Genomic DNA, 18,133 nt, shown 5'->3' with positions numbered 1-18,133 from the left:
TCTCCACATCCTCACCAGCATTTGTTGTTCCTAGTCTTTTCTATGTTGGCCATCCTACCTGGTGTGAGGTGGTATCTCATTGTGGTTTTAATTTGCATTTCCCTGATGATTAGTGATGTGGAGCATCTTTTCATGTGCCTGATGGCCATCTGAATTTCTTTGCAGAAGTGTCTGTTCATATCCTCAGCCCATTTTGTAATAGGGTTATTTGCTTTTTGGGTGTTGAGATGTGTGAGTTCTTTATATATTTTGGGTGTTAACCCCTTGTCCAATATGACATTTACAAATATATTCTCCCATACTGTAGGATGCCCTTTTTGTTCTGCTGATGGGTGCCCTTTGCTGTACAGAAGTTTTTTAGCTTGATGTAGTCCCATTTGTTCATTTTTTATTTTGTTTCCCTTGCCAGAGGAAATGCGTTCTGGAAAAAGTTGCTCAGTGTTAATACTCAAGAGATTTTTGCCTGTTTTCTTCTAAGAGTTCTATGGTTTCATGACTTACATTCAGGTCTTTGATCCATCTTGAGTTCACTTTTTACTTTTGTGTATGGGTTTAGACAATAATCCAGTTTCATTCTCTTGCATGTAGCTATTCAGTTTTGCCAACACAACAGTTGTTGAAGAGGCTGTCATTTCCCCATCGTCCATTGCTCCTTTATCGTATATTAAATGACCACATACACTTGGGTTTACATCTGGGCTCTCTAGTCTGTTCCATTGGTCTATGAGTCTGTTCTTGTGCCAGTACCAAATAGTCTTGATTACCGTGGCTTTGTAGTAGAGCTTGAAGTCAGGGAGCATAATCCCCACCCCGCCTCCTGGCTTTATTCTTCCTTCTCAGGATTGCTTTGGTAATTGGTAGCTTTCTATTAATCAGAACCCATTTCATACCCAAAGCTCACACTAAGCTTTTAAATAACATTTCACCAAGTTGGCTTGGTGTAATACCATTATTTCCCTAGTTAGTAATCTAAGTCTGATAACAGGCAAGCATTTTGACACTGATTTGTCATTTTTTTTACTACTAGAACCTTTCACCCTAAATCCACAGAGAACAGGTGTTACATGGATGAGAGGTATATTCTGAACAGTAACCTAGAATCACTACCAAAACTACATACCAGCTCAACATGGCCAAAGAATAGATGATACTGCTCTGGAATAAATTTGAACAACGTTCACTTTCCGTATATGCAAATTTTCAGATGAGTTAAGATTAAGGATTTTGAGAACTAGTCTTTCTGCAAATCTAACTCAAAAAATGTAACTCAAAAGTGTAAACCCCTGAGTACGCTTGCTAATTTTAACCACGTTGGTCAGCAGCAGTATTTACTTCATCTCTCATAGTGGGTTAATTTGAATTTTTCACAGTAAATACTGTGACAAGTATTATACTTGCAGTTCACAGAACCTCACAATTTCGTGACCCAGTAAATTAACAGGCAAGGTAGACATCAATCCCCATTCTGAAGGTAAGGAATCCAGATGACTCCAAGGCCTCTGCACTACACTACATCTGCCAAAATACGAAACAGTCATACCTCTTACAGTGTTAAGTGTCTCCTTCAAATTTTATATATAAACAAAGAAGAGTTAAACACAATTTATGTTTTGCTTTATTTAGCTAGATAAAATTCTGACCAGATTGCAAATCAAACCTAGCAGGGTAAATGACAGATCTGTCCAGCTATTGTCCTGTATCATTGGAAAAAGTTTAATTCAAGATTAAATTTCAAAGATGCATCAGAATCACAGTCATGTTTTCTAAACCATACAGGATTCAGTATTCTGAACAGAATGGTCCTAACAAGTTGTGGGTGGGGCTTTAAAAGTATATGTGGAGAAAAAGTTCTGTGTTTATCAGAACACTGCTACTAACTTCTAAGTCAAGTATTCTTAAATACAGATCTAGCTCAAGGTAGACATATGTAAAACCAACATACTTGGCTCTTACACTATAAGACTGAAGAGGTAAACCAGCAAGCTCTATTTTCAGCAACTACCATATCCTTGACTTTCCCAGCTCCTGCTGGGAGGAAAGGGGAGAGAGAGGTAGAAATCTGTCTCATGTTCTACCAAACGTTAACTTCATTTCAGAAAGAAGGGGCTTAGATCTAAGATATTTCTATCATAGAGGGATGAACAAACCTGAGAAAACTTTTCATATGAATCCAAATGAAAAACTGGTGGTTAACAAATGGTCTTAGGTAGAATGACAATAGAGCAAGTTTGCAGTTCAGGACACAATTTTAAATTGGCATCCCTTTGTCTCAAGGTATCCTGGTTTGGATAAATTATGATGACCCTTTTATTATTACCGCTGTTACTACAATACAATAAATTTAAATGAGCTTCTGAAATTGTTCCTAGGAGTGTAACTAACAAGAATAGTTAATGAGCTCAAACCATAGTGATATTAGTAAACTAATTTGTCAACTTGGATGTATCAGTTATTTAAGTGTATTAAACTGTTAAATAACCATTTCATAAACAATAAAAGTAACTTGTTGCTGTTTCTCACTATCCCTTAACTGATTCTGTTCCACAAGTGTCTAGACTATTTGGGACTACACTTAAGTCATTTCCCAACCTATTCCCCTCCTAAAGGTTTCATGAGTGTATCATTAAGGACTGCATCCATTAAGATGAAAAGGGGGGGAGGGTGTTTTAAAAGTATCTTACTGAAATGCATGGTGTTAACCCATACCTGAGGACAAACACTGTGATAAACCAAGGACCATGAATGAAAATGTACATTCTGAGATTACCTAAAATTCCTCATTCTAATTTCACTGAGCTTTGGGACATGATTGTTTTTGAAAGAAAATATGAGGTTTCTTTAGAAAACTACAAAGACATTTTCACCTAATACTTATGATGGATATTAGCCAAGTCATAAACACCAAGACATACTATCATCTCAAGTAACTGCTAAAGCAACATACTCTCCCCCTCCACCTTAGTTACACAGAGGTATTTTCAGAGTGGCTCAGGAGAAATAAGAGTACTAGTCTAAAGGTCAGCAGACAGAAAAGTTCTGGCTTTGCCATCTACTAGCCAACTAGTCATGTGATATAGAAAAAAACAAACTGCTATCTTCTCAAATTCACTATACTACCTACTTCAAGTTTATATGAAATAAGTCAACATGTTTGCGCAGGTGTTCTAAGAAATGTAAAGTTCTATATAAATATGGCATTCTCTAAAATTTTTAAATTTCAACTTTACCCTATGCCTGTCATTGTTTAAACACTCTTTTCTTAAATAAAAGTTAATAAAAATTCTCCAAAATTAGCCTTACAGCCCTCTTTGAAAAAATCATGCTTCTAGCTCAGCTTCTTAGAAGTACTTGAAACTCTTGTAAAATCAGATATATTAATTAACCAGGCTGAAATTTCATTTGCTACACCAGGTTAAATCAAGAAATTTTAGAACTATTTCGTATTGCTTTGACCAAGCTATCAAACAATTATGAAAAGCCTGCTTGTATGGGCTTTCAATGCATTTCCTTGTACTTACTGAATCCAAAATTTGCCCAGTTCAATACTTTCCATAAGTGTTCTTCCCTATACTAGAATTCAAACTAAGACTTTTTCATATAAAAATGAAAAGGGTGGCTAGGAAATGTCCACAGTATTAAGAATTTACCCCCTTACCTCAAATTGCAATGATTCATAATTTCATTATTCTAGTTTTATAAGCCAACAGAATAGATGAAATATGCCCAATATGCACAATACTGTACAAAGTCTAAATTATATACAAAAGGTAACATTTAACATAACTGTTACCTGTAGGTGGGATTTAAAAATTACATTTTCAATTCTGCTTATTTTTTACTGAATTTAGTATTACCCATTTTTCCCCTAATAAGACATGTATTAAGGAGTTAATTCAAAACATGCCCCCATCCTTCACTGACTACAGAATAAGCTAGAGATGAAGCTCTGGTGTTTCAATCAGACGTCCTCAATTTAGTGACTCACAACCAACACATTACTCTGTTGATGCATTCCCAGAGAATGGATCAAAAGCGACCATCAAAACTTTACCCCTACCTCACACAGAGCCAATCATCACAAGGAGAAGTTGAGGGAGGACAAAACCCATAAACTACCCCACAGTAGTTTATAAAGACACCTCTGCTCTTGAAAAATGTTTTAAAGTACTCATTTTGTTTTCCCTCTACATGCTTCACTTTTCCATACTACTGTGGTTCATATATACGGGAAGGTAAGACTTGGTTAAAGAATCCTCAAAGATGACAGACTTGCTTAATATGGCTACAAATGCCATAAAACTATTGCTTTAGGCTACTGACTTCACTAAGTGACGGGACACTAGAATCAACTGCAAGGAGAAAAGTTCTAGCTCCAGACAGACTTCAGTATTTCCTACCTGCAACCCCAAATTGTCCTTTTCCTGAACAGAGCTTAGCTCTTCCTCCAGTATCATTAAATAATCCATATAAATAGATTCCAATTCCTTAGCAGAGCTGAATGATGCTACAAAGATGTTCTGTTATTAGGTTCAACATAGCATGCAAAAAAAGTTACTGCAGGAACAAAGCGTAAAAATCATGTTTATATCCAAGTACTCACTGAACCAAGCCATTCAAATACACTCACCTTCTTCCAACACCCCACACTGGTAAACTGGTGACTAAAACTATGGGATTTTATTACCATGAACAAAACTGAATTATTGCAACCAAAAAGGGGGGGGAACATAGTGGACAAAAGATAGTTGATTCCTGATGTGTTTCTCTTCTTCCTTTCCATTGAATCTCTGTCTTGTGCTCAACAGAGAGTTCCTCCCCACAAAGAGGATCCTCTTTCCCCTTTACGTTTTGAAAGACCCACCAAACCTTTAAAAATAATGTAACCATGGGACTCTCTCTAGAGTCCTATGTTGAATAACCAATAAGGGATTTGGCCAAAAATCCTCAGCACTTATTCCCAAACATGATTATCAATAAACTGTCACTTACTTGGTAGCTATAATCACATGAGTTTCCAAATCAGTTTTTAAAGCAAGTTCTTAAAAAAAGACCTTCCTTCCATGTCCTTTTGGTTATCATAGCAAGTTTACTCAGACTAAGTCCCTATAGAATAGAGAACATTCAAATATAATTTCAAGTTTCCTCCCAAGGGCACTGGTAGATAAGCAGGGAACCTATTTGGGGCATGAAGGGGAAAAAGAAAAAAAACTTACCATTACAAACACACCTACATTTGTTTGACTTTTAAACACTAAAATAAAGACAAATCTGACCTTGAGCTGTACTTCCCCGTTTTATTCCCCTCCCCTTCCCAACAGGGACCTTGTTCAATACAAACAGAAATTTAAGGATTTACAAAACGAAATTTAGCTCAGTATCTTTCCTAAGTTTGGGTTCGAGACCTTTTCTCCTAATTTCCTAATTCCTGAATCCTAATATATGACGATACACTGGGACTAGCCCTGAGGCTGTTCACATGACCAAACTGGCACTAAAGGAAAGCAAGGGCTCTACATAACATTTTGAAAAATAAGTGGCTCAAACAACTAAGAAAAATCTAAAGATCAATGGCATGTGATTCCAACCTTGTCTCACCCCACCAACAGCATTAAAACCGTAAAAACCACATGTATGATTTTTTTTGTCATACTACAGTTTAATGGATGTGGGGCAAGTCGAGTATATAGGCCCAAAATATGGGGGTAGGGGGCAGGGGGCAGGGGGCGGTGGAGCAACTAGAAAAACCAGCAGCCTGGGCCTAAACTTAGACACTATAGACATTTCAGTAATGTTCTGGAAAATGACTAAAGAACCTTTAGGGGCAAAAGAGCAATGAACAAAAAAATAAAAAAATAAATAAGCATATCTGAAAATAAAAACTATTTTAAATGGAAAGAAAATAGAACATGGGATCCCGTATGTTGATAATCCAAAAAACCGAAAGCTCCGATAACTGCTCAGGATAGGTTAAGATCCCCAATGAAGTAGGAACACAAATTCCACGCCTGGGGACTCAACCAAAATACAGCTGCTAAACGTTATTTCAAACACCTTTAATTTTCAATAGGTCTATTTGTCAAAATGGTGCGTATAAATAGTAAAGTCATCATTTTTACAGACTGGTACACTGAGGCACAGGCTTTGGAAAGGGACTAAGAGTCATGATCTCCTTGTTTCCTGATAAATGTTCAATTCAAGAACACCACAATTTATGAAGCCAGAAAATGGTTACAGAACTTCGAGTTCTCCGGGATAACTCCGAGAAAAAGGGCCGTGAGTGAGGCGTGTTTGGACTTCCTCAGGTGGTGAGACTGAACGTAAAACCTAAAAAACCCTCCAACTACAAGGTGTGCCGGCCTACGGTAAAAGAAATCCGATCGCAGCCTCTTAGCTGGCCTCCGCCCAGGGATGACCTGCTGTGATTCCCACCCTCCCCCCTTCCCCGACCCTCACCCGAGACTGCTCCCCACCGCCAGCCAAAAGAAGCCCTCCGACGAAAGGGTTCTCCTTTGTGAGACTTCCCAGCCGCCGCCCCACATTGGGCCTCCGGGGAAAAGCCACCGCCCCCACCCGCCATATTTCCCCGTAAGGCGCCCGCGCTGCAGCTCCCGGTCGCCTCTCCTCCAAGTGGCGGGTGTTCCTTCCCCCATCACCCCACCAAATGGTTCTCCAAGTCCCAAGACTAGCCCAGAAACTCCCCTGGGGACTGCACGGCCGAAAACAGCACCCACCATCTCCTCCCCCTCCCACGACCCGGGACTCGCCCTCCCCCCAGCCGCCATTTTACAATCAACTCCTCCACCCTATCGCCTCGGCCTCCTGACTCGCGACCGTTCGCAGCTGAGGACGCCGAAGGGGTCAAATTCCTGGGCTTGGAGCCTCCCACCGCTCCAGGAGCCCACGGGCCATTTCCTGCTTTCCCCAATCCACGTCCACGGACAGGCTCCGAGACCATGCCGCCATTTTGTCTCCTGCTCCTGGCCTCTGTGGGCGGCGGCAGAGGGTCCGAGAATTCCAGCCCCCCACTACCCCCCCAACTCACCGTCGTATCGCTCAGCCTGCTCGGCCAGCTTCGCCTGGTACACCAGATCCTCCCGATCATCCATAGCGGCAGCGGCTCCGACAGGGTCTGCGCGACGGATGGAAGCGGATAGCGTCTCCCGACTCTCTCAGCCTCTCGCTCCGCGTCCGGGCAGCAAAAATGGCGGCGCCTCAATCCGGGACTTCCGCCTGCGCACGCGGACAACTGCTCAGCTCTATGGCAACCGCTCCCTGGCAACTGGCGCGGGGGGCGGGCCCGGGAGCTCGGTGTTGGTAGAGGCTAGAACCAGCTAGACGCCCCTCCTCTACGGGCTCAGCAGGCGCTGGAGCGCCGAGGCGGGAACTGCGACTGCGGGACCGAAGAGTTGCCCCGAGGGAGCGGGGAGGGGGCCCCCGAGCGACGCCAGTCTAGGCTGCTCCTGAAAGAGCTACTGAGCCTGGGCTCTGAGGAGGGCTGATCCCTGGACTGCAGGCAGAGCAAGCGAGAGCCTGTAATGGTTTTTGTAACAGGCCTTCCCCACTGAAACCAGCCTCTCTCCTACCTTGTCCCTGTTTTCTCATCTAAACCCAATCCCGGTCTTTCGCAGACCGTTTTAACCCCGGAGATAAAGACTTGGGCTCCCCTGTAGTTGGTAGGGAAAGAGGAGCTCCAGTTCCACACTTCAGATTCACCCTTACACTTTGCAATCTTTTTTTTTTTCCTGCCCTTTAACCCTTTTTTCCCTTTAGGCCCGCCATAGATAAGAATGGAGATGATGTCAGAGGAACCTAGCTCAAGGCACATGGAGTGGGACCAAGATCGAATAAGGGATTGAGATTAAAGGTGGCGGCGTGAGAGGTGAGACAGAGAACTCTTCCCAAAACCACATATAATACGAAAATATAGTCAATACAACTGATCTTGATGATCCTGCAGATAGCTTTAGGATAGAGGCTGGTTGCCAGAGCAACCAACCCTGTGAGTAGATGGTTATAACTTTCAACCTCATCCACCCCACTCCTAACCTCCAGGGTTAGAAGAAAAGCTTGAAAAGCTGGAGATCGAGTTAAACACCAATGGTAAACTACTTAATTTTGCTTAGGTAATGGAACCTGCATTAAAACCCTGAACAATGGGGTTCAGAGAGATCCCACATTGGTGAACTCATACACATTCTGGGAGGGTGGTGCACACCAAACCACACAAGGAGGGATGCTTTTGTGCTTGGGACCCTTCAGAACCTCACCCTATGTGCTTCATCTGCATTCTTTGTAATAAACTGGTAAGAGTAAGTAAAGTATTTATTTCCCTGAGTTCTGTGGGCTCACATAGCAAATTATCAAAACCGAGAAAGAGGTTGTGGGAACTCCCTGATTTGTAGCCAAATTGGACAAAAGTGTGGGTAACCTGGGAACCCACTACTTGATATTGGCATCTGAAGTGGGGGACAGTCTTGTAGGACTGAGCCCTTCACCTCAGTCTTGTGGGTCTGCATTCACTCGGTAGAGTCTGAATTTTATTAAATTATTAGGACATCCAGGTATCCACAGAGAATTGGGAAATTGGTGGGGAAAGCCCATACATTGAGTATCAGAAATTTTGTGTGTAGAAACAGATCGTAGTGCTATATATACAAATTACCAAAATTGACTCAAGAAGAAATAGAAAATCTGAGATGTATAACAAGCAAGGAGATTGACTCAATAATCAAAAACCTACCAACACACAACAATGTGAATGTAGGTACATATGCCACTGAACTGTACAGTAAAAAATTATTAAAATAGGGTAAATCTTATGGTTTTACTACAATTATTAAAAATAGGAAAAAATTCTCCCAACAAAGAAAATTCCAATACCAGATAACTTCACTGGTGACTTCTACCAAATATTTAAAGAATTAACACCAATCCTTCAACTCTTCCCAAAAATATGTGAGAGAACACTTCTCACCTCATTCTATTAGACCAGTACTACCTGGCCTTAAATACCAAAGCTAGACAAAGACACTTACAAAAAAAGAAAATTATAGGCCAATATCCTTTATGAATATAGATGCAAGAATCTTCAACAAAATAACAAGCTAGATTCAGCAGCACCCTAACAGGACTATGCACTATGACCAAGTGAGATTTGACCCAGGAATGCAAGGTTGTTTCAAGAGAATCAATGTAATTAATATCCTACATTAATACACTTAAAGGGGGGGAAAAAACATAAGCCCGATTGATGCAAAAAAAAGCATTTAAAAAAAACAGCACCCTTAATGATAAAAATAATAGAAGGGAACTTCCTCAACAAAATAAAGGCCATATATGAAAAACCGATAGCAAACATAATCGATGGTGAAGACTGAAAAATTTTCCTACTGCTATTGAACATAGTACTGCAAGTTCTAACCAGGGCAATTAGACGATAAAAATAAATAATATCATCCAAATTGTAAAAGAAGTAAAATTATCTCTGTTAGCTGAAATGACCTTCTATGTAGAAAATCCTTAAAGTTCCACAAAAACAGAATAAATAAATTCAGTAAAGTTGGAGGATACAAAATCAACCCACAAAAATCGGTTGTCATTTTTATTCTGTAGCAAATGAATACCAAAAAAGTTGAGAAAACAATTCTATTTACAATAACGTCAAAAAGAGTAAAATGCTTAGGAATAAACTAACGAAGAAGTGAAATAATTAGACATGGAAAACTATAAAACATTGCTGACAGGATTAAAGACCTAAATAAATGACGGACGCTTGTGTTCTTGGATTGAATGATTCAGTATTGTCACAATAAAAACACTACTCAGAGATATCTACAGATTCAATGCAATCCCTATCAAAATCCCAATTGCATTTTTTGCAGAAATGAAGAGCAGCAGCTGAATTTGCTGACCTCTGTAAATCCCTTCCAGCTCTATCCCACACATCACATCAGTTAAGGTCAGAGGCTCTGCTCTAGAACTTGCATTCCGAGGCTTCTTAATAACCTGTGCAATAGGAACAAATTATTCAACAACTTTCAGCCTCGGTTTTTCACCTATAAAATGGGGATGATATTTTCCTCATACAAATGAGAATTAAATGGAGATTACATGAAAAGAACCTGATACTCAATGAATGTTAGCTATATGTGTTAATGTTTCTATGGCTCAAGCTTGAAGGAGAATTAAGAGAAGTTAGTGTCACAAAATACAAATGGGAAGAGATCAAAAAAAGGGGGTGGTTAGTCTTATGAAATTGCAGAGACATCAGGATTAGCACTGAGGAAAAGCCACTGCATATAGCAATTAAGTCATTAGTGACCTTCAAGAGCAGTTTCGAAAGGATGTTTGCAGCCAAACTGCATTTGGTTGAAGCACAACGAAAGGGAGAAACTAGCAGTGCAGGGTTCTCTTGGGAAGAATAAGCAGCGAAGAGGTAGAGAGTAGTCATTTAAGAGAAATGAGGGGCCAACAGGGGTGGCCAAATGATAGGATTGATTCACGTATTCCCAAAACCTACCCCACCCTACAAAGCTAACATTGCTGCCAGAGTAACTACAGGGCTGTCACAGACATCAGTGATTAGGGGCAATCACTTTTTAATTATGGGGTCTTCTCTCCTTAACAGTGCCTCCCAAGACTGGCGGGAGTCTACCGGAAGGTCTCTCTTCCTAAAAAACTGCTGAGAAAGCAGAAATCTTAAACCTGGATTGATTTCCTAACTGTTCTGCTTATTCTCTCAACAAATAGAACTAGAGAAGGGCAGAAATTGTTGATAGAACAAAAATAGAAACAGAAGCATTTTTGATATAGCTTCTGAGGTTATAAACAGATAAAAACCATGGTTCTGTGCTGAGGTGGCTCTCACAGTAGGTACTGAACTTCTCATACTGTTGTTAATGGATACTTCGCACTCCCTTGAAAATCCTTTAAAACAATCACCAGGTCATTAGGTCACACCCTTAAGTAGGAGGCTCCCCACTTTATTGAAAAATTTGCTTTAATAGAAACAAGAACGCACTTGACCTGTCCTGAGTAGAGTATCCATGGATCCATGGCAGTGTACTAAGTACTATCAGAAGGAAATAAGACGTTAAAAAATATGATTACTCATTGCCTCCAGAAACTTGCCCTTTAGTGCTTTTTTTTGTTATTGTTGTTGTGGTGTTTATACGGTGTAAAAATAGGCTATTTTTATTTTTTACCTGTTTTAACTTGTTTAATCTATTTACCATTTATGATTTAGATTTTTTTGCCTTTACAATTTAAATATATTTATGAAGACAAGCAATCACATGAAAAATTCTCATTATCTATGATTGTCAATGCCAAGAAATAAAATCATGTATTCAGTATTATTATTGTATTGTTAAAAATACAATTGCACTTAGAAAAAAGATCAGAAAAATACAGTAAAAGAAGGTTAAAATAAGTTTTGCTTGTGGATTATGGGTGTTTTTGTTCGGCTTTGCTTTTTCACAAATGTCTTTATATGTATTACTTTTAGAGGATAAAAAGATGAACTAAAAAAACATTAACTTTATGCCACAATATTGTTCGGCAGATTGCTTTTTCCACTTAATACATATTTATCTTTCCAATAGCACCTATAAAGCTACTTTATTCTTTTTAATAACTTTATGGTATTCTCCTGTATGGATGTTACAGCATTTAATCAATATTGGTTGGTTTTATCAATATTTTATCAATCAATATTTACCTCTATTGATAAGCATTTAAGTTAAAAATGTTTTGCTATTACAAATAATACTGTAAAAACACCTTTATATCTTTACATATATACAAGGGTATTTCTAAACAGGACAATTATTTTGTAGAAGGAAAACCATTAAGTCAAAGAACATGTGCAATTTTTTGGTAAATTATATATTGAAATGTCACATACAAACAGGGAAGTGCACAAATCAGAAGTTCACAACTGAATGACTTATGACAAAATGAAGGTTAACTTGCGCAAACTGCATCTAATTCAGAAATATTACTCAAGCCTAGAAGCCTCTTACATGTGCACACTAATTTTTATGATCACTTTGAAATTGCCTTTCAAAAATGTTAAAGCAATTACACATAATCCAATGTATCTGAGACATCCTCTCCAACATTTATTTTTAGTTTTTGACAATTTGATAGGTGAGATGAAAATCATTTCTAACTTGTTTTTTGGTTTTTAATGAAGTTGAGGATTTTATCATTACCATTTTTGTGTAACTTGCCTGATATTGTCCTTGTTAATTTTTCTACTGAGATGTCTTTTTCTTATTATTTATAGGAACTATGTTTTAAGGATGTTACCCATGTGACTGCTATACACGATGGAAATATTTTCTTCCCCTTTGTCACTTGTCTTTTAATTTAATGCTGACTTCCAAATTAGAGAAAATTCAAATCTTTTGTAGTCAAATCCTTCAATCTTTTCCTTTGGGGCTTCTCAATTTTGTGTAACATTTTTAAAGTATTCCAAACATTCAACAGTACAATAACATCTGCCTATGTTTTTCTTGTTTTATTAGTTTTGCTTTTATCAGTTAAGTCTTTTATATGAAATTGTGTGCTTTGGGAGGGTAGAGATCTTTAAAAAAAAATAGACTAATGCAATTTTTTTTTAAATCCATCATCTTCCAGCTAATTTGAAATACCATGTTTACTATGCACCAAATCTTATGTCTGGTTCTAGAATCTCTATTTAGTTCCACTGATGTTTGTCTATTCTTACTTCAATATGATATTATTTATTACAATAGCTTTACAGCACATTTCCATATGTGGTTTTTTCTTCTTCAAAATTTCACTCATTTTGTACAGTCTCCAGATGAACTGGAGACTGAATTTGAAAAATTCTCTCAAGATCCATTTTGATTTTGATTGGGACTGCCTTGAATTTACGGATTGTGGAAGAATTAGAAATTTTTTTTTAAATTAGTCTTCCCTCTCAGGAATATATTTCTCCAATTTTCTTTAGGCCTCTTTGGCATGATCTTGACTAATTTGAACACTTAGATTTATAGGTCTTACAAATTTCTGTTGTTTTCAAGTATTAAGAGGCTATTGATATTATAAATGGGATCTCCCCTTGTTTTTTATTTCTGATTGTTACTGCTGATACAAGAATTAATGAGTTTGGAATAATTATCTTGCATCTGACTGCCATATTGAACTTTATTAGTTCTAATAGTTTTCAGTTAAATTTGTCTTGGCTTCTCCAAATGAACCACTGAAAATTTTGTCTCTTCCTTTATAATGTGTGTAGTTATTATATACTTCTCATTTCTTATTGCATAGGTATGGAGCTTCAAAAATATTTAATAAGAAGTAAAAATAGGCATTATTGTTAAATTCCTGATTTTAATGGGAATGTTTCTAATTTCTCCATTAAAAGTGATATTTACTATTGGTTTCTGATAAAACAGGTCTTTTTTTAATCAAGTTAAAGAGATCCTTCTATTTCTAATTTGGTAAGTGTTTATTAAAAAGGAGTGTAGGCTTTTACTGGACACCTTTTCAGGCTCTATTTTTATGAACTATGGTTTCTTCTTTAATGAGTAAGTATAGATTATATAATAGATTTCTTAATATAGAACCATATTTACATTGCTGGAATAACTTCTCCTTAGTTATATATATAGTATATATATAAATGGCAGGCAGTCAGTGACTGGCTCTCCTGGGGATACCTGTGTGGGTTCTTTGAAGGTTCTGCAGGGCTTCCTCCCTTAGGAAGGTTAGAGGCAGGCGCCTCAGCCCAGCAACTTATATCTTTTGTCCATTTGACTCTCAGGAAAATATCCATGATTGTGTTATGCCAGAAGACGGGTGTTCAGATGGCTCCCATGGTAGCTCCTCTCAGTCCTGCCATCTCTCCCCAGTCCTCATGGCAGGTGCCCAGAGATGCATGGGAACATGAGCTATCCATCACATCTGCATCCTTCTCCTTCTGTGGCTGATTCAGATCAAGATTCTATTCTCCAAATCAACCGTAAAACCCAACACCTCCAAATCTCAGAGTTCATGACATAGGAATAAGAAAGGATTATCTAATACGTGGCTTGAGGACAACAGTAAATTAGAAAGATGTTAGGTCGACATTTTATATCATTTACCAATTTTTTTTAATGAGGCACGTGTAAGAACCAACTTATAGAAATACTACAGTAAAATGGAAACAAGTATCTGTCAGATCTGTGGAAGAACTCTTTTTCAGTATTGAAAGTAAAAATAGATTATTTGAATAAATGGTAAATCCAATAAATAAAATATGCAAAGGATATAACCTGATCATTCATACATGAGGAAAATTCAAGGGGTAAGTAAATGGAAATACCTTCATTCTCACTGCTAATAAAAATGTACAAATAAAGAGACTGAGATACACTTAAAAATTTAATTTTTGTAATTTTTAAAAATTTTAACTGTGCTAAAATACATTTAACAAAATTTGCCATTTTAACAGTTTTCAAGTATACAGTTCAAGTATGAAATACATTCATGCTGTGCAAGACATATTTTTAAGTCTACTAAATTATCTTTTAAAAAGTTGATAGTTTATGGTTTCCAGGCTACTCTGCTGGCAGTATTGACAATTGGTAAACCCCTTTGGAAAGCATTAAATTCAAATGTGATGCCAGCCATGACCCAGTAATGCTACTCCTGGGAATTTGTGCTAAAACTAATTAAGTTGAGCCAAAAGGCTTTATTCATAAAGATATTTGTAATATTTTCCTATTATTACTGTGACAAATTACCAGAAAGTCTCTGACTTAAAACAATACAGATTTATTATCTTATAGTTCTGAGGGAGATAAGAAGTCCTAAAATCATACTGTCAGCAAAGCTCTATTCCTCCTGGAGGCTCTAAGGGAGAATCCATTTCCTTGCCATTTCCTACCTCTAGAGTCGGTCTGCTTTCCTTGGCTCATTGCCCCTTACTCCATTTTCAAGATACCTCATCGGAACCTCTTGTTCCACTGTCCCGTGTCCTTTCTCCCACTCTAACTCCTCCAGCATCCCTCTTATAAAGATACTTGTGATTGCATTGGGCCCACCAGGAGAATCTCCTCACATCAAGGTCCTTAACCTAATCACAACTGCAAAATCCCTCTTGCCATGTCAGGCAACATGATGCTCACAGATTACAGGGATTAAGATGTGGATATCTTTGGGGGATCTTCATTTCATCTTCCACAGTACCACTAACAGATTTTGTTAATGTAACTGCAATTATCATTATTACACCCAACAAGATTAACATTTATTTCTTAATATCTATCCAGTCCATGTTCATGTGTCCAGTCCCATGCTTATCTGAAATGTTTTTTCCAATTGGCTTACCTGAATCAGGATACAAACTAAGCTCACAAAGTGCATCAGTTGACAGGTCTCTTAAGTCTCTTTTTATCTGTAACAGATTTATCTTCCTGTCCTCTTTCTTTTTCATGCCATTCCAGAAGAAACTGGGCCTTGTTCTTATAGAGTATCTCACATGCTGGATTCATTTCTTTGTTTCCATCATGGTGTCATTTGACTTGTTCTTCTATTCCTTATATTTCCCGTAAACCTATAGCTGAATTAGAGCCAGGTTTTATTTTTATTTTTTTATTTCAATACCTCAGAGGTGGTGCTTGCTGTGAGCTTTCTGTTGTATCACATCACACACACGTCTTGTTCACTTTTAGTGATGGCTAACACTGACAAGAGACAAATAATATTTTATAATAGATTTATTGAGCTACCGTTTACACTCTATGAAGTCCACCCATTTAAGCATACAATTCAATGAATTTTAGTATATTTACAGAGTTGTAAAACCATTGCCACAATCTAATTTTAGAACATTTCCATCACACTAAAATGAACTTTGAGCCCATTTACAGTCAATCCCCATTCCTACTCTCGGGTCCAGGAAACCATTCACCTATTTTCTGTGCCTATAGATTTGCCTTTTATAGCAACAAATCAGATTTTGCATGTTTCACTGCTCTGGTCTGTTAACTCTCAGTTGGTTTCTGAACTCCATTCAGACTTATTGTCACTAAGTCTTTTTTTTTTTCTTGCTTCTGTTTCTCTCAATCATCTTGATGAACTTACAAGAACAGTGCCTTTAGTTTTATGCTTACTTAATTTTCTTGGTTTGTGCATTTTGGGCCATTTATGTATTTTGCGCCAACTTGAATTTCTCAGCAACCAGTTCTACCTTCCCTTCTCAGGGCCCTGCTAGCCCATAGGAACTTTTGTAAGACTTAAAATAGGTACCCCTTTCACACATGCAGCTTAGGGGCTTCCTGATTGGCAAGCAAAATGTGCCTTTGTTTGAACTTGAAATGTCCTTTGCAGACAAGCAAATCCACAGACCAGGCCTGAATCTTGGCCAACAGAGTCCCACTCCCCCATGCTTCACATCCTTGGGTGGGGAATAACATGTATTTCCATGAGCAGCAGCATAGTTCTTTATAATAGTAAATGGGGTTGCTATTATTCATTCAACAAATATTTGTTTAGTGTTTTCCATGTGGTTATATGTGACATACTATGAATAAAAGTTAGTAAGTGGACACAACCTTCCCCTATGAAGCTTGTTGTCAAGAGTCTTCATTCTCAATGATCGTCTTCTCAAACAGTCCTCATGGCCCAGTTCCAACACCTACTTTGGCAGGTACTAAAAACCAAGCTTGCACATGCAACATTTTCAAGTACAAAATAAAATGAAGCAAAACCATGAACATTTGGGTAGTGATTCATCCAATGATGATGCTTCCTAATAATCTGTGCTTTACATATTTCAGTCAAAGTTTCTTTTTTATGGGGTATCTGCATACACTGCAAAATGGTCACAATCCTTCACTCTTCGTGTATCTGCCCCCCTTTGCAATATGACTTCACAGCACCTCCCATCAAGAGGTGGATTCTACTTCCTCACTCCTTGAATTGGCTTTGTGACTTGCTTTGATCCACAGAATGGAGTGGAACTGACATTGTCAGTTCTAAAGCCAGGCTTTAACAGGCTCTGAGTGATTCTGCCTGTTCTTTTGGAACCCTTTCAATAACCATGAGAACCAGTCCAGGCTACTCTGATGGAGATGGAAAACCACATGAAGAAGTGATAAACTATGTCAGCTGAGGCCATCTGAGACCATCCAGCCTCAGCCAGTAAGAAACTGATACAAGATGTATGAGACTAGCACAGAAACAGAAAAACCAACGAGCTGAGCACAACCCAAATTGCTGAGCTGCAGATTTGTAAGATAAATAAATGATTGTTGTTTAACATCACTAAGTATTAGCATGGTTTACTCTGCAGTGAAAGTTAACTGATACAGTAACTTTCTTATGTCTCTAGGATTATTACCTATCATTCCCACTTGGCTTTTGGTAACCTCTAGTCTACCTAACCTGTTTTTCATTCTTGTCCAAAATACATACCCTGAGTATCTGCTGTGTGTCAAACAGGGCTGTCTTATGACAGACACATGCACAGGCAAATTCAGTTCAGTGTGATATACAACTATGAGTACACATTGCCAAGAGAGGAGATGGGACAGACACCTAATCCAAATCAGTGTCAGGTAAGACTGGTAACTGAAGGTGAGCCAGATAAAGGTACAGACTGTAAACAAAAGTCTGGAAGGGTAAGTAGGTAGGTTGGGTAAAGAAAGGACAAGAAATTCATTATGGTTAGCATATAAGAGTGAAAAGAGGTGAAGCTGGAGAGAGGAGCAGGAACCAGAACATAAAGAGCTCTATATCCCTTTATAGGATTTAGATGTTTACTGAAGGAGAATATATAATGTAATATACTATGAATTATAGAAAGCTCACTAGGGCTGCAATGTGACAGAGAGATTAGAGGAGCTGAAACTAAAGGCAGGAGACCAGTTAGAGCGCTGCAGAGATCACCCAGCTGAGAGACGCAGGCAGCTTGAAACAAGGTAGCAGCTGTGGGGATGGAGATAAATGGACTGATTTTAGATGCTCAGGATTTAGGACTTAGTAAAAGACTAGAAATTGGATGATGAATGAGAGGATAGCTCCAGGTTTCGGCTTGGAAGATCAGGAATGTGGAAGAGGAGCAGATGGGGGAAGGGATGGTGAATTCAGTTTGGAATGTGTAAAGCTTGAGGTG

General features: G+C 38.4%; 1 protein-coding gene across 3 annotated transcripts in view; it reads right to left on the bottom strand.

Moving 5' to 3' along the window:
- Window positions 1-7,226, bottom strand: part of YWHAE (tyrosine 3-monooxygenase/tryptophan 5-monooxygenase activation protein epsilon) — a 42,448-nt gene extending 35,222 nt beyond the window's left edge. For 2 of the 3 annotated variants that reach the window (XM_036906222.2, XM_036906221.2), the window contains exon 1: window positions 7,043-7,226. In XM_036906222.2, coding sequence (XP_036762117.1) covers window positions 7,043-7,106 — 64 coding nt within the window. In that variant the 5' untranslated portion in view covers window positions 7,107-7,226. The remainder of the gene's footprint in view (window positions 1-7,042) is intronic. The other variant, XM_036906224.2, reaches the window with a different exon arrangement.
- Window positions 7,227-18,133: the final 10,907 nt, after the last annotated feature.

This window comes from Manis pentadactyla, chromosome 4, assembly GCF_030020395.1.
Source record: "Manis pentadactyla isolate mManPen7 chromosome 4, mManPen7.hap1, whole genome shotgun sequence".
Classification (NCBI taxonomy): Eukaryota; Metazoa; Chordata; class Mammalia; order Pholidota; family Manidae; genus Manis; species Manis pentadactyla.
This window is presented reverse-complemented; position numbering and strand designations above follow the sequence as displayed.